The sequence below is a fragment of the Chroicocephalus ridibundus genome, chromosome 4 (genome assembly GCF_963924245.1).
Source record: "Chroicocephalus ridibundus chromosome 4, bChrRid1.1, whole genome shotgun sequence".
Classification (NCBI taxonomy): domain Eukaryota; kingdom Metazoa; phylum Chordata; class Aves; order Charadriiformes; family Laridae; genus Chroicocephalus; species Chroicocephalus ridibundus.
Genome location: NC_086287.1, coordinates 36,026,054 through 36,049,636, shown reverse-complemented (window position 1 = coordinate 36,049,636; position 23,583 = coordinate 36,026,054). Strand labels below are relative to the sequence as shown.

Here is a 23,583-nt window from a genome sequence, read left to right as displayed (position 1 = left end):
GTTTTCCAGATTTTCTAATCTGAAAATACAAACAAAAAAATTGAAATGTGGAAAAAAGATACAACATATATGAAACGGCATATAAAAGCTGACAATGCTTGTGTGTATTTCCTTATTTTCTGGTGGTAAAACAATTACTGTCTGAAGACTGAATAAAAGGATTTAGTATTTAGTAAATGTATTTAAATTACATTTTACACAGGTATATGACAACACACTTGTATCTAAGCATATCAAAAGGTATCCATTAGTAGAATAGGGGGAAAAAAATCAGTAGCTTAATCATCAGAAAATAGTAATATTATTGATCTTTTTCCTCTGCGATGAAGCTACTCTGAAAAAAAAAATTCATGTAGTAATGTATTTAAAAAAAAAATAATAAATCTATGTAGAAGCAAACTCAAGCAATCTCTCAGAGCATCATCTTATCCTAAAGGCAAAACCAGTCACCTTTTATGCCATTCCTGACACTTCCACAGCTTCTTCCCAAAAAGTCTCTGATGACTATATAACCATACTCTGATACTATATAACTTTTCTAAGCTAGCTGTACCAATGACTTGCTATTCTGTTAAAAAAAAAGTTTTCCTGGTAGCATCTTCATCACTGTACTTTATTTTTTACAGCTGCGCTGTTACTCTTAATGGTTTCATATGAGCAAAAGTCAGCTGCGGTCTTTCATGTTTCTCGTGGCCAGAGATTCTTGCTCACACGTTTGCACCAGTTCAGCTGCATAAGCACTGGTAAAAAGCTTCAGTCAGCTATGGTCAGCTCACTACATAGACACACGAACATCAGTTTAAGCACTAGGAAGGCAGTCAGAAGCATCAGTCCATGGAAATCCTGGACTAAACTAGAAGGTGCAATTAAACTAGAACCTAACTACATGTGTGTGGAAACCACAGAATATTACATAAATTTAATTCTACCCACACTAGCAAATTGTATCACTTCGACTTAGTCGACACAAATGCAAAATTTGCACAAAATCTGTGTAGGGTAGATATTAGAGTAACTGGAAGCAAAAGCAGCCATTGACTCCGCACAATGAGGCAGTTTTAGAGGGACCAGTAGCCAGTCAAAGAAACACGTCTGTGCTTTGACACTAAAAAAGCCAATAAACAAGGAGTAGTACATTTATTTTCTACATTTTCTGCATTGCAGAGTCCTGTCCACTAAATTCTGGAATAGTTTCTCCATTGGCCACTGGAAAGCTATCAGGTATTTTCAGATAAAATGCAAAAGTGCTCGGCAGAGAACTGGTGATGGCAGCTACACTTTTGATGCCAAAGGTTAGTACTCAAGGAACTCTTCCAAGACATAGGAATACTTAACATCCCTCTTCTCTGAGGGACAGAATATGAGTCTCTATGTTAAAGTCACCATCTGCAACAGGTAGTCCTTGCGTTAACTGGAGGTACCAGAAATCCTTCCCCTGATACCCGATTGAACATAGCAATCTATGCCCAGATGTTCAGCCTGCTGTGCTGATCTGGGTCCATGGGGCTAATGAAGGCACCACACTGGTCTGCAGTTGTCTTCAAACGGTTGTCCGGGTCAGAGTTGCAGACGATTGGACCACCATTTGGTATGCATGTTCTTCCAGGCAGACTGAATTGACTCCATCTCTCACATCAATCACGTTCTATTTTGCATAAATAATTAAACATTCAATGGAGAGTCTGACATCTAAGTGGGTCAGACTCAAAGTGAATGCCCTATGTCTGACCACGAACACTGAAGTATCATTCTCATTCCTTGACAGAACATTTAAAGAGAGGGGAAACGCCCTCCTCCCCCACACAAATACCTCAGTACCGCAGTAATACCTCAGTACACCCTCTGTGGAGGCGATTACAGCATTCTCCTGGAAAGTCAGTGGAAAATGAAGTTTACTCTGGTTTCTTATGCCTGAGAAGGAATCATGAGAATCCTCTGCACTATAAGCTCCTGAAAATGAGATGTTTTCTTCAACAAGAAAATATAGAAAATAAACTGGGAGATTGCCACTTCTGGACAGTAGCAAAACTCAAATGGAAAACGAGAGCACATTAGGAGAAAATTGAACTCTTTTGATATGAAGATCCTTCTCACTACTTTCCAATTTTCAGTTCAGCTACCATGCTGAAAATTCAATTGCACTTAACCTGCCCCTGAACTCCCCATGAAATTATGGCCAATTTATGGCAACCATGTCAAGTGACCTTCAAAGGAGCAAGAGACATCGGTCATTCCTGGGTAATACTCTATTCCATGAGAAGCCAGTATGGGAGGAACAACAAACTCATATTTCAAAAGACAACTTTACAGCACCATTGGCTTTAGGGGCAAAAAACGGAATACAAAGCTTACGTTGGAAGTGTAACCGAGTGGTGCGGTTAGATATCTGCTGAAGTAAGCGTGCTGTAAGAGCACAAAGGAGGATATTCACAGAACTACTTTCAGCTAGTAAGTCAAGCCTCTGTCTCTCTGTATGCTTAGAAAGAGAAGCAAAAACAAACAAACAAACAAACCCAAAATCTTCTCTATTAACGGCAAATAGCATTCTAAGCTATTTACTGCCTCTCTTTTGAAAAGGTGTGTGACATGGTCAATAAGGTTAAATCATAAAAAAGGAAGAAAAACCCAACACTCTCTCCCTGCATGTACATCTTTTTTTTTTTTATATTATTTCTTTTCTTATGATTTCTTTGCATTTCCTTTTGGCTTTTCTAGCACCATTCTTGACAGATTATACTTTTGCACAGAAGCCATCCAAAAAAACCCCTGAACTGACAATATGTTAATAACGCTACTAAAGTCGTAACCACAAGGGGAGAAAGTTCCACTCCCAGCTTCAAACAACTTTAGCTTTACAGTCAGATCCCAGGCTTTTCACCAGAAGGACTAGAAAGAGTGGTTCAGCTAAACTCAGAGTATTATGACACACAGGAATTCAGGTTCAAAAGGAACCATCTGGTTCATTCAGTTCACTGCAACTGTAATAGATTTTTAGTCCTGAAAGGTCAATGTCACATCCATGTGTACAAACTGGAACACTTCCAATGCACTGTAACAAATTAAAAACCTTTTTAAATATTAGAAGTTACTTTAAAAACATAATGACAGGGTGTCAAGGGAAATAACACACACAGAACTGTGCACAAGCAAGTAGGAGAGATCGCCAGTGTCCTATATTTCTGAAGTGACCTTGTAAGTATTTTATACTTAATTCAGAATTCTAAATAAGGCTAAGAACTATTTCAAAAAAAATTATGTTTCAATTATGTAAGACAATGATGACAAAATTAAAACTTAGATCTGATTCAATAACTGTCACTAGGTCTGCTAGTGTGGAGGAGGTGATAAGTATCCACTTTCAGCTTGGAATTTCTTGTCTTTTCTCTGTGTTAAACCCTCTTCTAACATTAAAAATAAAATAAAATAAAAAAAATACCAGTTTTCATCTTCTCTGTTCTGCCTACAGCCACCCCACCTCTGTGTTTCCCATCTGTCTAGTCCTTTCTTGCTGTTCTTTAACTGAGTAACTCCCAAAAGATCTCTCTTGGCTCTGCTTGCCAGTCTGACTTGGCCAGCCCCACCACTACAGCAGGCTAGAAGGTTGTAGGTAACCCAGCTGCTCAGTTTCCACCAGTCTGGCAAGCAGTCTTGGTACCGCTTTCTTACCTTAACCTGTCTCCAGTTTCAGACGACAGGCTTTAGGTACACCTTTTTGGAACATTATTGAGTGCTTCCTTCTAACCAGTTCAGTATTTGGTATTGTAAAATAAAAAATCCAGTACATAATTCAAATACAGATTTTAAGGAAGAATCTCCCTTACTCTCCCATCTTGCTCTGTTCAATATTTGATACTTTTAATGCTTCCCTATCCCATCTCTTTGAGGCCTCAGGGTATTCTCCCTGCTCAGCATCTCTATCCACACTTACAAACACACAGACAACAATTTTGATGTAATGTATTTTCAAGTCAACACAGAAAGGAAAACATTTAAGTCTGATTATAGCAATTCATGCAACTTGTCAATTATAAACTGAGTAGTAAATAAAAGCCATCACAATGGCTGATGTTTAACTTTCTGTATCCTATCTTGAATGAAACTACAACTAAGCAGGATATTTTATATCGCCAAATATTTGTAAGTCCTTTAACGAGTCAGTCTCTATGTATATTCTTTCAACTGACAAATTCAGTTCCAAACAGTACATTATAAAACTCCTTTTAGCAAAGGCCAAATTGAGTTAGTCAGGAAACCAAGAACACAAAGATATGTTTACCTAATACATAGCAAACCTGAGAAAAATGGGACCAGAGTCATGGGCTGATACAGGTGCTTCCAAGATAGAAATTGGAACACTCAGTGTTAAAGCACGTGCTGCTTGAAATGGAAACTAAACTCCAGAGGTAGCCACCATTGTGTCTCATTCATTGTACCAAATCACAGAAAAATGGAAGGTCACCACGTATATTCTGCTATCCCAAGACAGAGTTCATCTTAGACTGTTTAGGGAACAGGTAAAATGCAATCCCCACATTAACTTACCCCTACTAAAGGAAAACTTTTGCTTTATTTGTAACACAACTTCTTGCTGCAACTAAACCCATTATTGCTTCATAGCCATCAGGAATAGCAAAACCCACAGTTTATCCTTGCCACAATTTCCTTTAATCACAGTGAGAGAAACAGTTGTTCCCTACCCTTTAGCTTTGTGCCATTGATTACTCCTGACTACATAACTAATTGCACCTGACCCTACGAAATTGCATCATCTTTCTGATCAGGCTGTTTGGAACTCTAATACTACCCTCAAACACAAACACAGACAGGCAGTCCTCTCCCTGGTCACTTCATTGTCTACTGAAATTACCAATCAGACTGTATGTTCCATAATATAAACTAGACATGCATATAAAACAACTGGTCTCAGATCCCTGCAAACCCCCAATGGTAGCAAGCCACACATGAGGGTTCTCCCAATACAATTATGCAGCTTTTTGGTGCCCGCCATACAATAATTTTGTTTAGATCCTGAATGCTTCTCCTTGTCACCAGTGAGAAACTCTGCTGAAGTCAGAACATCTGCTATTTCTTCCTTGCTCATGATACGTTATCCTGCTGCAGAAAGACGCTAGATGCATCTAAGAGCATTCAGTCTCTTAGAATCCATGTTGGCTGCTACAGATCAATGTGGGGGTGAGACGCAGGAAGGCTAGGTTCCCCAGAAAGCCAATTTAAAAGAAAATAAATTAAAAAACCCCATCTACTGAATAGAGTTAGTCTACAGAAAACTGTAAGCACAGATCACACCACCAACCTTTCTTCATGAAGATGCGCAAGAAATACCCAGGTATTCCAACATTGACTGCATGGCCCTAGAACAGAATTGTTCTTTAAAATAAGATGACTTAGGAAAGAGAAATTTGACTGCCACTTGAAAAACTTGACTGCCAAAGGAAGAATTGAGCTAGGTTAGCGATTTAAACATTTCTTTAAAAGATGAGACCTAGATTCAGTTTCCTCTGCAACCTGAGAGGATTGAAACCTGCGATCCTTACATCAAAAAAGAGGATCCCAACTACAAGTCGAGGGAACAGCCTCAGGAAATCAATTTTCAGCAAGGGCCCTCAGACTGTTCCTCTGAGATGTGCTGGCTACACTGGAGCACACTTGAAATCTTACAGAGAGAAGACAGGGGCTCCTGAGGTTAATAGGAGACAAGGAAACACTGGTGAAGTACCCCAAAGGAATTAAGGTGTGTTCCTCTAAGAAGGTAACACAGCAGACACCCCAGCTGAAGTGCCTCTACACCAATGCACGCATCGTGGGCAACAAACAGGAGGAGCTGCAAACCAACATGCTGCTAGAAAGCTATGACCTAGCTGCCATTACTGAAACTTGGGGGGAACGAATCCCATGACTGGAGTGTGGCTATCGATGGCTACAGGCTCTTCAAGAGAGACAGGGGAGGAAGAAGGGATGGAGGCATTGCCCTGTACATCAAGAGTAGGGTAGAGTGTGAAGAGCTGTCTCTGAAGAACAGCCATGAGCAGGTTGAAAGCCTATGGGTAAGAATAAGAGACCAAGGCAACAAAGGTTGGCGTCTTGTGGTTGGCGTCTACTACAGGCTGCCCAATCAAGGGGAGCCTATTGACAAAGCCTTCTTGCTCCAGCTACAGGAGGCATCAGGATCACAGGCTCTCATCCTGCTGGGGGCCTTCAACCACCCTGACAGAGACCTCATTGCAGCCTTTCAGTACTTAAAGGAGGTTACAGGAAACATGGGGACAGACTTTTTAGAAAGGCCTGTAGCGAGAGGACAAGGGGTAACAGTTTTAAACTAAAAGAGAGTAGATTCAGACTACATAGAAGGAAGAAAAATTTTTATGAGGAGGGTGGTGAAACACTGGGACAGGTTTCCCGGAGAGCTTGTAGATGCTTCATCCGTGGAAACATTCAAGGTGAGGTTGGACAGGGCTCTGATCTAGCTGAAGATGTCCCTGCTCACTGCAGCGGTTGGTTTAAAGGTCCTTCCAACCCAAACTATTCTATGATTCTTCCTCTGACCATTAGTTGTACTTCCAGTAAGATGCACACACTCAAAGGGAGCAACTGATATGCCTAAAAACCTAAGTGACTAATCACCCTAGGATACCAAAGATATTCACACACACACCCAGTTGGCAGACATAGAAACTAGAAGGGATTTCTGTCTTTAGTCTAGAGAGCTACCCAGAGGAAGTGCAAGAAACCTAGAAGTGTACTGAATGCCTACTTCCAGGCAACCAAATTCCACTTTAAGTTTGAAAACAGATGTAAAGTACAAGCAAATCGGGATCACAAACTGCTTTTAAACTGCCTTGAGATGTAATCTTATTTAAGATAAATTTAACTACAATAACCAGATAGTATCCAAAGCATTTAAAAAAAAAAGCCAACCGAAAACCTACGATATCATAGTTAACCACAAGTTACCCAATTAATGGGTTTAAATTATACAGGTTAAAATCAATGTATTAATTAGACATTTATTTTTATTAAAAAGGTTAAAATATAAAGAAAAAGACGGTACAGCTACTGCCTACCCTGTTCCTGAAATCCAGACTCTCACGAGTGCTGGTTTGACCTTGGAGAAACTCAAATTAATTTCGTCTGAACACATTAGCAACAAATAGATCCTTTCTCCCTGTTCGCCATGGCCTCTCACAAAGCACGTCTTTACACATCCTTTTCTTCTTCATTCCAAATATTTCCATTTTTATGCCTTTTAAGTCATGTGATTGACACATAGCACCACCGTTCTATTCAATGAACTGAAAATACTCTGGCTGAAAGTTGCATATCTGACTAACCAGTGAGCTGGTAACACACAGAGTCAACTTTGAAAAAAAGAGAAAAGTATTTCCTTCAAACAAAAAATTTCAGGGCATTAAAAGAAAATGCATTGTAAAGTTCATCTCTCCAAGAAAGATCTTAACCTCAATAAGCAAAGACTGTTACCAAATATTCTCTTTGTTCATACTCTCCAGCTATGCTGCAAGAGAACACCTAGGGTTTTTTTCAAAAATGAAATCATCTGTTAAATTTATTGTATGGAATAAATATTAATAGCCTTGAGCACGTGTTTTCTCAAGATTAAAGATGTAAGTGCCATAATTCTCCGGCTACACTATTAAGATTCGAGTCACTCAGCGTCTTATGGCTACAGATAACACCTAATAAGTTAATCAAAGATAAACCAAAACAGATAACTGGATGTCAAAATCATTAATCTTACCTGACAGGCAGATGTATGTTAAATATTCACCCTGACCTCCAGTAGCTAGGAAAGGAATCTTTTTTTTTGTTCTTCTTTTCACTTGGACCGCTCCCAGCATCCTTTCATCATGTGGGGCAAAAATTTCTTTGCTGATTGCAGATTTGGCGTTCATTGTAGATCACAGATACAGCAGACTGCTGGTCTCTAAAAATAAAATCATAAATAAAATTAAAAAATAAAAATTAGAAACTCCTAAGTTATAAGTCCAGCTAACTTACATGGGCATTAACAGCTCTAACCTTCAAATAAAGTTTTTAATGATTCAAAGAATTTAGAAGATAATTTCATGCACTTAGAGGCAGAATTTTCAAACTACCTAAGAGTCTTCACTTAAGTTGTTCTCCATGCTTCTTAAATTCTTGGAAACTAGCTGAGCTTATTTTGGGCAGAAGCTGTCCACGCTAGCACTTCAGCATGATGCAAAATCTTCTCAGAGGGATACCCTGTAACTTCATGCTTCATACAAGCTTCATTAATTCCCTCTCTGGTAACTGGAGGGAACATCATCCGTCCTACACAGACAGGGAAAGCACTCCAAGGGCACAGGGAAGGAACACCGTGGTTGAGTTTATCAGCGTCCTCTCTGAGCTTGGTTGTGCTGGCTGACTTCACAGAAGATACAGAAAGCTTCAAACTCAGTAAGACACTTCCTTCAGGAGCACTGCTCTCGGTGACTACTTGACTAAGCAGCTCCTGCACCTCTTGCAGCTTTAGCGCCTCATCCCTTCAACTCCTCTGTAATTACCAACTGGGCAACTGCACTGAAACAGCAAGTGTCAGAGAAACCTTGGCATTCACACAGACAAAACCACACCTCCTCTTTTCTGCTAAGTAATTTTGACCCAGGTCAGTTCTTCATTGTGTTTCATAAGAAAACAGCAGCCAACTTAGGAGAGACACTGGGGGGGTGGGAGGGATAAAAATGTAGAGAACAGGGAGGGAGAAGGAGGGAAGCTGCTTATTCAAGCTTGTCCAGCAAAAGTAACGTCGATCTGACCACAGCTTACACAGACACCTAACTAAAAGAGAGAGAACTCAGTTACAGAGGTGGTATTATCTAGCAGCACCACACTTATAACTCCAATTAGTTCTGCACTGAAATCTGTTAATAAGTATATAGATCCCACTGACAGAGACTGCCAAATGCCTCTTTTACATTGTTCAAATAAAATGACTCTCCAATATACGTACATTAAATTCCATGTCTCCATATTTTTTAAGACTTTCAAGCCCACAGATCTTTTTTGACACCCTTAGCTTTCTTAGTATGAGCAATATCATCGTCAGGTCTCAACTACTGAAGCCAGAAATTCTGCCTGTGGGATCATTTGCTATTTGCCACAATTTAACTATTAGAAAACATAGATAAATTCCATTCAAATTAGATTATGAAGCCAAAAGTGTCATGGATCCATTATTTTTAGCCTGCACACTATCAGCACAGTAATTGTCTTAACACTTTCAGTCTCACTATTTTGTTGGCACTTCTTTGATATTCCCTTATCTAAAAAAAAACAAAAAAACCCAAAACAAACAAAAAAAATCACCACAGAAAAAACACCAACAAAAAACCCCTGTATTCATAGAGGTATGAGAGAGCACAAATTAGTCCAAGGCAAATTCACCACCTATTTATTTTGGTATGCAAACAGAATCCTTTGCCAAAGTAATCTTCAGTTAACCAATATAGAGGTATGCAAATTCTGACAAGTTTTAGCATTAAGTAATTTTACACGCACCTTTACAAAAATCAACTGCATTTAAAAAAAGGCCCCAAAGGAAAAATCCAGATCAATTGCAAGGGAAGAAAGAATGCGCAGCTCCTTAAAAGATGTGATTTCATAACTCCTGCCATGTAAGTTACCTATCCTTTAACAACAAATATATCAACTTGAAAAAAGAACCAAAAGAATAAATTTACCTGCTGGTTACTTAGAAAAGGCTGTTTTCACATTCATGTTCATTGTACCACAATTTTCTCCTCCTCTCTGTTCTGAAAATATTTGCAGTAGAGCTTATACCAGCATGCGAGCTGCTGGCAGTTTATGACTAGAGGTTTTTAGGGGCCTTTTGGGGGTCTTGTTTTGGTTTTTTGTTTGGGTGGGGTTTTTTGTTGTTTTTGTTTGATTGGTGTTTGGCTTTTGGTTGTTTTTTTTGTTGGGTTTTGGGTGTTTTGTTTTGGTTTCTTTTTTTAAATTCAAGGCCACTGTCAATGACTATGGGTTTAATAACACAGACCTTCTTCCGGCCGAGATGAAGATTGATAATCTTTGCAAAAAATTACCTCCATCTCAGGCCTTTGCATGCTTAAAGAATTTTCAGTAAATAGCCTATTGGGAAAACACACACAAATACTGTCAGGTAAAAATATTCTCAAGTCAGAGACAAGGGAAAAAGTGTTCTCCAGCTTGCAATGATCTGATGCTGTTAATTCTGCACCTGAGTTGTCGAATAGATGTTCTCAGACCTTTCTTTTTTGAAGTTCACAAACTGCAAAATAAAGTGTGATTTCAAAGACATACTCAGTGATGTAAAGGTTTCCTGGATTAAGAAAGGATAGAAGTTTTCCCTACCTACAATTGGTTGTAGCAGAAAATGTTATTGGCTCGGAGCTTCAGAACTTTCATATCTACTTTAAGGATATTACAAGCAACAGGTCTCACTGTATATGGCTGCGTTTGGTAAGACTCTGCTGAACAGGAGGCAAGGCAAACAAACAAGAGACACTATCCAAATCCTATTTTATAGATTTCACAAATTGTTTTGCTGCATATGAGCCCAGCAACTTACAGCATGAAACTAGAATGACTGCCACGTAGACAATAACCCCAAATAAAGGCAAAATGTAGGAGATTTAATTAACATACCTCTCTATAAATACACGTCTATCTCTTAATGCAAGTGCTATTATGCACAACAACATACAAATCCATCTTTAAATAAAGCCTAGCTCAACACAATACTCCAAAACAGATTAAATCTGTTTCGGTAGAGACACAGAAGACATGACACTGAACAAGCAAATATTGCCATTTATTGCTACATACTGTTATTTGCTTTGTGATTAAGCTGGTTGCATAGACATCCACCAGAAGCTGTACAGAGACAGATGCAGCAGACACCAAATGTTGCAAATGGAACCTGCAACGAAAGCATGCACTCATCTCCTAGAAGGCTGTAATCCTTCTGTTCCCCATACCTGGTTTACAACAGCCTCAGATGCCGGAATTAACCAATTAATCTAATACAGTGTTACTTGATATGAATGCTGAATCTAACGCGGAAACTGACACAGGCACAAACTACAAAAGCCTATTTATTTAAAAAAGGAAAGTCAACTAACTGTGCCTGTATGCAAGCAGACTTCTGAGATTGGGCTGTCAGTATAGTCTGGATAAAGTTGTTTTTCATAGGTCAACAAAAGTCAGCAGCTGGGTTTAAACAGGCTACCTTCTCCATATTTACTGGTGGGTCTACGGAAGCTGGACTCTATGTCCCTTATGGGTCCCTTTCAGATTCAGAAATTTATGAAAAGCAAAGGTTACATTAAAGTCTTAATTAAGTAAATGTTCCAACACTCTTCTTCCAGAAAAGCAGGCATCACAGAGTCTTATCAGTCTTACTAAAAAGCATGGAAGACTTGCTCAAGGAACATGAATTAAGTCTCAATTTTTCCCCATTCTCCAACAAAACCAACTCTTAAAAATAAAAAAAAGATGCTGGCAGTACATGCAAAACTTCCTGTAGTACATGCACATTTCTTTACACAGTAATGTTTGTTCTTGATGCACATTCCAGGATGAATTCAAACCATCAGCAGTTTCCATTCGTGGCCCGCATGGACTCACGCACTTCGGAATGCAAACAGTCTTCCCTGTGCTCAAATATAAAATGCCTTAAAAGTTAAACGTTTAATGGACGATCTGTGAGTACTCTGAGACAGTGCATTACTGTTCACAACGTTTACCCCTCTGTGGCAAGAGGGATTTAAATGTTTCAGTAAATGCAAGAGCCTTCAAAGAGAGCCCACATTTCCTGCCTCACGTACTTTCTTTGTTCCACATACTTAATTCTGCTCAAATTATTGTAATGATGCTTTTGGCTGAACGAAGAAAATTCCATTTTATTCCCACAGATTTTCACTCCAGCCATCACAGTGTTATGGAAATGGACGTCAACATTTACACTGTGCCCGCAGCACTCAACAGAAATGCCCAAGAGGGAAGATTCCTGTGCAGATCTGAACTAGTGCCTGTAACACACTGTCCCTTTGCATCTCCTCAGATCTTTCTCTGCTGCAATTCTCCACGATACTCCTATCGCTAAAACCTCCTTCTAGGAACAGCTGACCATTCCTCTATAAGTGTGTGTGAGGGGACTGGGATTAAAGGTAATTTCTAAAAAAAGATATTAAATAAACCCAAGATGCTTAAGTTGATATGTTCACAGATCCCACACATTCAGTAACAAAAAACTTTGACTATTTTCTGGTCAGCCAGAATCTCAGACTGTTTTTGGGCAGCCAGCCAGCAAGCAGCTGACTTATCTTTACATCCAGATGTTTTCTAGGACTATGCAAGTAAGGAGAAAAGAGGAGGAGATTTACAGTATCTTTGTTGAGGTATTGATACACAGAAGGAACTGGGAAAACTAATCCTCAGCAGGCAGAATTGAAATAGTAGTAAATTAGCAAGGAGAAATGAAGAAAGAAGAGAAGGAAGTTTTCCAAATGTTTTCCAAAAAAAGAAAAAATGTTCAGTATGCTAAGTCTCCCTGTTTTCAAGGATCTTTAGTTTAATCAAAAACAGGGATGGGCTCACAGGACAGGCTAACCACTGAAATGCTGCCTGCAGCATGAAATCATCTGAGCAACCAACTATCCCTGGGCTGCACTGGTAGCTCCAGCAAGCATTCAAATCTGCTTTTAATAAAGCCACCACTCTGACAGAGGACATCTACTTTAGGAAATCATTGCAAGACACCATTATTAAAAGTCCAGCTTCTGCTATTGTGATAATTGTCTGGTATTTACTTACTGGAAGTGTTGAGACTACGTATTTGATCATTACCATTCACCAAAATTCTGTTATTTGTCATCTCAAACAAACAGCTAGTACAACTTTTGAGAAGCACAAAATCATTGCTAAACCAAGGGAAGTAATTTATAAATCCTTAAAAAGCAAATACTAGAAAATACAATTTCTAAAGTTGGTTTGCAATAGATTTGTTAAGCTTAACTCTATCCTAAAGGAATAACACCAAATTTAATCAGCTCTGCAATCAAGGATTAAACCAGTAGATCAACCTTACTCCAATGCAGTTGAGGTAGAAATCTTTAAAGGCTTGAACATAACAAGAAGATCAGAATATCTTCTGTCATCCTTCTATCTGCAAAATCTAACTTTTCTTGATAGATTTTTATTTAAATTAGGACAATAGTGCCAGCCACTGTACATGCCAGAAAAATTTTATTACATCCTACTGAGTTCGTGACTTTTAAAAATATTTACAGGGGGGTAGGGGGGGAATCACTCTCTGGAGCTATCTGTAGGCAGTCACATTTCCAATTAATTTTTTTTATAAGCTTTCAGTCATGACTGGTTCGTTTGAATAAAATATTAATTCTAAAATAAGAAAATTATGAAATTGCAAACGGTATTTGTGGAAATTTAAAAGAGGAACAAGAAATGTGGTTTTACTTACACATGTAACTACAAAGTAAACTGTCTGCCCAATCAAGCTGAACTGGATATAAGCAGACTTCAGAGAGCGGTGGCTCCTAAATCTAAAACTTTAATCTTCCTTGCAGTGAAGCAACTTTTTTCTTTCTACTGTATATTACAGGTCAAACATTTTTTTCTTGTTCTGACAAGACGACAGCAATTCCACATCTAGCAGTTAATATACTAGTGAACTTTGCTCACAAGAGGATGTTAATTCTGAAAAATTCAACTCAGATATAAGACATACAACATTTCTGTACTGCAGTTCTGTGTGTGAACAGCTGCAGACAGTTAGAAGACTACTAAGAAAACAACCATACATTCAACAACTGCAGCAAATTAAAAAGAATTGCTGCTTATGTTTTCTTAGCATTTTGGATCAAGACTGTACTCTTATGAAGTTAATAAATAATAATGCAAGAATTGGTGGACTTTATGGATATTCATTCCCTAAGCATTTTCTTTACAGCCAAGAGCAGCACTGGTCCCTAAACCCCATATGAAGAGCTGGGTACGCTTCTGGGATGTGGAGATGCCCCAGGGAGGGAAAGGCACCTCAGTAGGAGGTGGTACAGCCCTGTCAGGGCCTCTCCGAGCGAAAAGCAACAGCTGGGAACCCACTCTGAGAGGTTCTGACTGTAGAAGTCCCAAAATCTGAAAGTTGTTATCATTTGAGAATGTATGAATTTGAAAATAAGGATGGACGACACTCCATGAAGCAGCACCATCTAAACAATGAAACTGTTTACCAAAAGGCAACCAAGAACTGCTTGGGAAGACCACCGCTGGAGTCATCTTTTTGAAACAGAAACATTCTGAATGTCACAAAGAGATTCACAGAGAAACTTAGGAACTGCCAGATGTTACAACAAAGCCCCAAGAGAAACCACATTTGCATTTGTAGAAAGTTGTATTTATTGCTTCAAGACATGGGGACATTCATAGCAGTAATAACTAATACTTTTGCATAGCATCAATGAAAATCATAGTCTTAAGAGGTCAGCTTAATTCTTACGATCTTTTAGATATTTTTTGAGGTTAAGACCAGTTATTACATCTGCCCTTAGATTTTTATTTGCAGTCTGAACCAGCACAGCTTCTGCTGTCATTCCTCACAGGCTTTTTGTTCCAAACACCTCACCTCTCCAAACTCTTTCCCATTGGCCTACATCTTTTATGAAATGCAATCCTCAAATCTGGACTCACAGCTTCATTTATGGCACGCCAGAGTCAACCTGAGGAACTACTTGGTCGGTCACTGGAACAGGCTCCCCAGTGAAGTAGTCATGGCACCAAGACTGTCAGAGTTCAAGGAGTGTCTGGACAACGCTCTTAGTCATATGGTTTAGTTTTAGGTAGTCCTGCAGGTTGGATTCAATGATCCTTATGGGTCCCTTCCAACTCAAGATACTCTACGATTCTATGATAATTTATAGACCTTACAGTGAACATTCCTGCTTATACAGCTACTGCCATATGTGAATCTTTTCCAACTGGTCAGCAAAAGACAAGAGCTTCAGTTCAACATCTACCATGTTCTTCAAACTTTTTTTTTTTGGGGGGGGGGGGGAGACATTTGACATCTGAGTAACTCATTATTCCCACTTAACAGGGGATTTTTGTACTTACTACTTTCAGGCTATTTCTCCAGTACTGTAAGATCATTTTAAATACCAATCCTGTCTTTCAACACTTGCAGGTCTCTAGATCATCCCCCACCAAAAGTCAGGATGTACGTTCTCTGTGTGCCACCACTTTAGTCAGTTACAATTTTTTGAGACCTAACATAGCCACCCTTCCCTCCTCCAATTAGAACTAAGAAAGATACCAACTCCTTTGAATACACTCCTACAATTATTTTTGTGTTCCTACATCTCATGCTACTTCCATGTAAACTTTATTTCCTTAGTTCACTCGTGACTAATGTCACATGAGACTGTATCAAAAGCACCATTAAAGTTGAGATCTCTCTGCCAGTTCCAACTCATTCATATGGCCTAATCAGAGAAATTAATTTATTTAATTTATTTATTTATCAGAGAAATTAATTTTTTAGTTGTCTCAAAAGAAAAATAATTTTTAAAAACTTAAAAATTAAATTAAAGAATCTCGGTGAGAAGGAGCAGCCCACGTTCCCCAGGGAAAGGGGAACTGGTTTGAAGGACTGCAATTTGGAGCACTCACTGTTTCTTTCAGCAGTTTGTTGCACATTTAATTTACGTGCACCTCATACATTTGTGCCGGCAGGAATGATTGATTTCCCTGTGCACTTTTCTTCCTTATGACAGCACAAGTGCTTATGTGGTAGTGCAGTGAACTAGACAAGAGAATTAATCCAGGTTTAATCCAGTTTAAAAGGAGAAATACAGTGATTAGTTTTGTTTTTACTCAGATCAGCTCCCTGACTCAGTTCACTACACAGCTGTGTGTCAGCACATGGAAGAGCAGGGGCAAGATTAGTGCTGCCTTAGGCACCAGCAGTATTAGTTTACAAGGATCATGAAACTGCAGTTTAAAGACACAACCAGAAACGTCAGGAGCTTTCATGAAATAGCGAAATTGGCTGACTGAAGACATGGCACAGAGCCAACCTAGACAAATTTTTTTTAAATCAAAACTTGCAACAAAGAACAAAACTGAACAAGAAGTTGTAAAACAGAGGAGTCCACGTGAGGCTTCTCCTTGAAATAAGAATAAACGTGTCTTAAGATAAGAGCAAATTTCTCAGTGTGCTGACTCCATTATTTGTTGGGTTAAGCAGAGGCATAGCAAAAAGGCAGGTAGGAAGTTAGGCTCTGTTAGCATGCAGTGTGATTTCTGTACTAAATCAGAACCTGCTGCATATAGGAATATACAAAAATATTATGCAATGCTACTACTGCAGTATATCCTACATAATCAGAATGCACTAAGACACAGCAGCTACTCTGGCAAGATACCTCACAGGAACCTGATCTTGCCTTATTAGCATGAACAGTCACAGATGCTCAATAAAGACAAACTCAGCAAGTACTAAGTACTGATCACTGAAAAAACAGCTGTTAAATGGATTCATTATTCAGTGTATAGGTTGCCAGAGAGAGAGGATATTACTACACTATTAGTTGAAGGTGTTTTAAAGAAAAAAAGCCACAATGATTTAGCTAACAGCTAGCATGTAGTACTCTTGCAACTGGCTTACTGCAACTAGTGTACCTCAGTATGCTTTTAAATCATGTTTTCCACATCCTCACAGTTCCATTTCCATTCCTCCTCACGTAACTGGCACAAACCGCAAATTTCTGCGCATTAGAGTCATCTATTAAATGGAATGTTCCAAAAGAGGAGGGAACAGTCAGGTCTCTCAGGCTGAAGAATTTCATTTTTCTGAACTGCAACCTGCAACACCCACATCTGAAAAAAAAAGGGAAGTAAACTATCATTATATTCCTTTATATTACTTTAATGCTGAGGAAGAGTACAGAAGCAGAGTAGTACAATGGTATAAGATATAACATCAAGGCATTAAAGCATTCTATTTCATCCATCAAAGGGGGACCAACTTTCTCTGGTAAGTATAAATATTTTTTCCCATCACTCCAAACACACAACCAAAATCACTTACTAGCAAAATGCATAATTCTTTTAAGAATGCACTATATCAGGTTCTGGGGATATCAGAAACTCTCTAAGGGCAAAGACACCTCTGTAAAGTATTACGCCAACATTTTACTTGAGGGAAAACAAGAACTGTGTAAAAGTAGTAAACCATCTGTTGGCAGAGTCCTGATATTTTCTAGCAGTTAACTAAATACAGTTTTCTTTCTGGCAAATAACACAAGCTGAACATATTTCTGACATGCTGCACATCTCTCACCAGGAATCCTCCAATATCACCTATTTCAAAATGGGTGAACCCAATAAAGTTTGCAAAACTGCAGAGAGTCATGCAAACTGAAGAAATTATGAAAAACTGGTCCTCTCCAATGTTTTGTTCAAGGGATATTATCATCTCAGGAATTATTAAAAATGCCATCTATGGCATTTATCCCCCCACTATGTTTGATTGCTCAGCTCTGCATTCCTGACAGAATTCAGGAGGGAAAAAAACCCAAAAACAAACAAACAGCAAAATCAACACTGCAAACACACCTTTTATGTTTGAAGACTTCCATTATTTTTTATTTATTTTTTTAATGAATGACTCATTGCTTAGTCTCACAGAAACCTGAGAAAAGCTAGAAGGGAACTTAATGGCTTTTTCCTCTCCCTTGAGTAAATTACTCTCCATAGTAATTTGCGATCAGTGGTAGAAGTATTTTATTTTAACAACTAGAAAATTTCCATTAAACATGGAGGTGGTGGGGAGAAACTGTCTTGTCAAGTGATAGCCTGTTGGGAATGAGATATTCTTCTTTTAAAGTAAAAAAAAAAAAAAAAAAAAAAGATACCACTTCCCCTCTCTGCACTCCTTTCAGGAACCAAGCAGTGACTTCTTGAGGATATGAAAGTTTTCATGAGGTTTATGAATCTGGACAAACCAGTAAATTTTAGATTAAAATCTCTTGCAGGTCAGTGTGGTATTAATCCATGTATGGGATACCTTTAAAACACATAGTAACATTTTAAAGTTCTACACTGTCGATCTCAGAATTTAGTGTAACAGTACAATGAAAGGAAAACCTAGACAGACAAAACAAACTAGACGAGATAGACAACTAGAGAAGGACGTTTTCTCTCATTCTTTCTATTACGTACTTCTATATTTTCCCAAAAGAGAGAGTGGAATACTATGTTTTCGCTTCAAATAATTACATGTGTTTTGCACACCTGAACTGAGACAATACAACATGGGGGCATGAGAAGGTGGAAAAACCACTAGGACTTAAGCTTGTCTAAGAAACACCCTATTCAAGAAGGGGGGATGGGACAGGAAGATACAACGCAAAAACCCTGCAACATTCGTTTCATAAATTCAGGAGAGATTCTGTGCTTCTTGCACACAGAACTTATATTTATAACCCTTAGACATCTACCCATTTCGTGTGTCAAAGTAGGAGGGCTGTTTAAAAAAAAAAAAAAACAAACAACAAAACATACATGTACTTCTTTCATTGGAGTGATCCCAGAAGATACCAGCTCAAACAACGTATCAGATATCCTTCCAATCTTAATCTCACTCGCAACTTTACTGTGAATAATTTATGTTGTCTCTGAACAGTAGACACAGCTATGGACCCTGAAATAACATCATCTCTCAATATATATTCATAGGCTTACACAAAGACAATTATAGCACTGAAAAGTACTCTGAATTCAGAAATATACGTTTTCAAATGAACTAAGAATTTCAATCTCACCCCTATCATTCAGAAGTATAATTGACTTCCACAGCAACAAATCCTCTGCAACGATTCTATGCCAAAATCAACTTAATACATCCCACATCTAGCGCTGAGCTGTAAACATTGATATTGCAAACAAAATGACATCTCCAACCTTCGTTTGTTTACTGCCAGAAACCATCTAAAAAAAAAAAAATACAAAAAGGTATTTTACATGGCAACACCCTTCAATAAAATGGCATCCAATTGAAAGAACACGTACATATCCCATGCAGTGTTATGATTTTTATCCTACAAATACTTTCTGCAAGAGCAACAGGAAGAAATGGATTGCATTTTTAACTAAGACCTCTGAATACAATGTAAGAAAAAAAGGAACTGCCAGCCACACATCCCCGGTTGTGGTGCACAGCCTAGAAAAGGAATCCATGTAGATATACACCAGCTTATCTCAAATGTAATATTCTTTTTACATCATTAACAGCTTCACAAAAATCCTCCACATGCGCAAAACCAAGCCACCACTATGCAATAGTAGCGACCCATACAATTGCTCAAGGACAGAAATATCCAGTTACAGGTAGGAAAACTGTTTCACAAAGAAATCCAATCTAGTCCTTTCCTCAGCCAAAAGAATCTCTCCAGCACCAGCTTGTGCCAGTTTAACTGTGGGATGCTGCCAAATAAAGTGGTCAACACCCTTTATCTCCCACTTTTTTGATGATTCATCAGAACACTAATGCTATACTAAAGTTTTTCACTGCACATCAATATTATCAACACAGTGCAACCAGTGGGGATATGCACTACTTTTGGCAATAATCTACAGTTCACTGTGTGAATTCATTCTTGAAACCTTACCCTCACCTCTGCAGATACCTTTAGAAACAAGCCTGAAAATTACATTCTTAAACTTGATTAATCTTGAATCCCAAACTGATGTTTCAAAGGCAATGACACAACATGTTACAATGAACCTACAGACTCCTCTCCACAGCTTCGATCTTTTTCTTCCTTTAGTCAACAGCACATCACCTCTACTCACCTAACACCATGCTTAATTCAAAACTACTAAATTACTTTGCCTTTCAAGTAGTCTAAAAAGCAGTTAGTTAAGCAAAGTTAATTACTGACTGGACCTAATTGCTTTTAACTGCTTATCACACCCTGCACCCAGAAATCTTTACAAGTATATCTTATATTAGACCAAGTGGTCTCTTTGCTATAGGCTTTTCCTTTCATATGTTCTGCAGACATAGAAGAACAGTACAAAACAAAAAAAATTCATGAAGGTATCATTAGCATTATCTCCAAACTTGTAACTACTGAAAACCACCCACCTACAAAATCAGCTACATTAAAAGGTTAATTTAATAATATGAATTATTTAAATCAAACTTCATTTTATCATTTACTTTCTATTTCATGCAGTCAGTATGTAAATAAACATGGCTTCAGAATGTGATACTTGCCCATTTATTAGACTAAACCACTATAACAATTTACATCAAACATGTTCATTTCACAGTGGCTAATAAGATTTACCAAAGAAGCTTGAGAGCTTACACAGGTGGCTTAAATTCACAATACACATTTACAACTTCCACTAAGGATATGCTTGCATGTTTAAGGTAACTTATAATACATATAATTTCATAAGAATTTATACAAAGACTTGTTAAGACAAACAATGTACTCAAAAACTTTGAGAAAACGACATTAAAGGTCCATTTCTGAGCCTGATTCATCTACATTAAAACCAGCATTCAGCAACATTAAGTGCATAATAAAGAAAAAGCTCACTACATCCGCCTTAACAGACTTGCAATCTAGATAGTAACCAGCAGTTACCTTGTGCACAGTTAAAGGGAATAAGAGATATAGGTGAAAGGAATGTATGTTTGTCAAAACAGTACGGGGTACAGTCATGAAATTTACAGAAGAAAGCAATTCCAGCTTCCAGTGAAGAAGGGAATGGAGGCATAGAGAACATTCATTGAAATACCAGTAAAAACTTAAGGGAGTACAATAACCCCAAGTGCAAGAAGCCCTTGATTTAGAAGCTCTTGTCAGGTGGCACAGTTACAAAATATTTTGCCACATGAGATTAAAAAAAGAAAAGTTCTCCACATTGCAAATGAAAAGGTAAAACTTGTTTCTTCAACCCATATAACATCAGCGTCTCCTAGCAGGAGAGCAGACAGAACCCATAATCTACAAGAAGAAGAAACAAACTGAGTATCAGCTATGAAAAAAAGGTGGGGGCAAAGCCTCACTTCTCAAAGCACTATGGTGACATCAGAAGAGGAATAAATAAATTGCACTGGAAGTATGTATCTCCTCATTTTGTTCAGCCTCCACAGCTCTCCCCTCATGCACTGAGGAAATAGTTTCATCACAGAAGGCAGATTGGCCAAGCGTGGTTTACCATCTTTTGCTTTTCTTACTTTTTCCTTCATGTGCCTGGAAATAGCTTCCACTGACAAAACACAAGAGCCTGCTACGGCTTCTTACAACCAAAATGGGAGGAGGGACTGGGCGGGGAAATACAGGGTAGGTATTCTGTCTTTCACATCGCTTACCCTGTTGCTTTCACACCGTTTCTCAGCTGTGAACCTCTGCATGCCCTACCAGCGCCTCGCTAGTGACTCAGGTTCTTTAGATGCTAATGTTGGCTGCTGTACCAAGCACATATTGTTGGCATAGAGACTCAGCCCCAACAATGAAAAAAGGATGGTATAAATACCAGTTAAGAAAACTGGCTCTTTAAAACTTATCCACTGGAGATGAGGAAGATCAGCATTGCCTGCTGCAGCCCTGCAGACATGGCCACGGATATGCATGGGGTAAGCATAACACATTTTGATCTGTGCTTGTTAATTGCATTTTAAGATGAGAAGACTTTCTATAAAGCACTCTGGGAACTCTACTTCTGTCAGACACAGATACAGTAAGTTGCAATTCCTGCAAAGAGCACTTATCCTCAGAGTTCATTCTGTGAGCAAGAGGTGACACAACTAATGCTGGTGACAGTTCGGGGAGTAAGTCTGTTACTTACTATTACTACTGGTGTAGTCTGTTACTACACTGTTTTGTTTCATAAATAGTAATTTGCCATTTCCAGGCAACAGTGGCTGCAAATTGCAGAACTTCACTGAGGGCAGTCCTCACCCAGCAACTTCAGTGGAAAAGTAAACCCATTGTTTCAAGGCTATTGACTTCAAATGGATTCTACCCAAAAATCTCTTTTAAGCAGGTAAAAGGAGCAGTGTCCTTTCCATCCAGCATGCTTTCCATCCAACTACAAGAATATGAAAGATATTTCTTTTCTTTTCATACTACCTGACCCCCAGGCTGAGACAATCCAAAGAGGTACAGTTCTCCCGTCCAAGTGCAATCATACATGCTCAGAGACAGGAAGAGAAGGCTCCTCCTAAGGACTCCAGCAAAGCACACCAGTTGCAAAAGATCCCAGCCCAGCCAGGAAGGAGAGACACTTCATTCTTCTCTGGTAATGGATATGAAATGGGGTTGCAGAAGAAGGTGGCACCATCCCTAACTAGGTTTCAGATATCTGAAAGGATACCTGGAGAAGAGCTGTTCCTTTTTCAACACTGAACTGAACTTATAAAATGCCAAACCTTGACTTTCAGAGTCTAAGAATTTTTTTAGGTTTTGAACCTGCAATGTCTAAATAAAACCAAGCTATTGCTTCAGGAGCTGAATTGCTCGTTTCTTTTACTGCAGAAACCTGCGTCCTAGCAGAGACTAAGCCTTGACTCAGAAGCACCAAAGATGCTCCACAAAGGTCATATTATGGAGAGTGGTTAGGGTGCTGTGAAATCCAGGCTTGGGGTTTACCAGCTCGGACCACAGCTATGCCAGGGGCTGGCTAGACAAGGGGATGACTCTGAAAGACATGGCAAACAGTTCAGTGGTAGACTGTTGTGCCCTAATGGTCCTGCCGAGTACAAAAATGGTTTGTTCATGCTTGAAGAGTCTTATGATAAGCCTCCTTCCTCAATTTATGTGCAGCTCTCTCTAAGACATAATGTAAATAAAAAAACTTTGAAAATTAAAACTCCCACAGAAAAACACCATGGGTGGGCCTACGGCTAATAACTGAAGTACAGGCTCCCACTGTTTAATGAGATTGCCAGATAAGAGAATCTGAATGTGGGAATATATGCAAGAGATGCAGAGACAGGGCCACTGACCACTGTGGTAACAAGAGACCTCAGGAAGCACACAGGATCCAGCAGCCGAGGTACAAAATAAATTAGATTCTTTTAAGGGAACAGATCAGTTTCCATATAAATCAAATTTAGAGATTTAATAAAGTATCTAAAAGGAAGGCTTAAGTGCAAGGTGATTATGCCAAGCCAAACGCGCACACTTCTGCCAACAAAATAGTTGCTGTTCTCACCTTATGAACAACGGCATCAAATCTAGACAATACAGTTATACAATATCCTTGCTAGCTAATATTTCAAAACTTACTACATTTCCTACGAAATTTAGAAAGGATGGACTGAAGTATTGAGTCACCTCATTTTCTTCATGTAATTAAAAAATAGCTTGACTAGATTAAAAAAACCTAATACTTCACAAATAAAACAACAGAAAAAGCAAGTGCAGCATAGAACAGCTTCACTTTCAACAACTGTTTTCCATCTACTAGTGCCATAATACTGCTTTTTTGTGTGTGTTTAAAATCTGA

The 23,583-nt window shown here is 38.7% G+C and overlaps 1 protein-coding gene across 4 annotated transcripts in view; it reads right to left on the bottom strand.

Moving 5' to 3' along the window:
* The window catches only part of STXBP6 (syntaxin binding protein 6), a 154,765-nt gene that overhangs the window by 78,681 nt on the left and 52,501 nt on the right, over positions 1–23,583 (bottom strand). For 3 of the 4 annotated variants that reach the window (XM_063333720.1, XM_063333718.1, XM_063333719.1), the window contains exon 2: positions 7,775–7,960. In XM_063333720.1, the coding sequence (XP_063189790.1) occupies positions 7,775–7,928 (154 nt within the window). In that variant the 5' untranslated portion in view covers positions 7,929–7,960. Of the gene's footprint in view, positions 1–7,774; positions 7,961–16,734; positions 16,879–23,583 lie in introns of those variants that run through there. The other variant, XM_063333721.1, reaches the window with a different exon arrangement.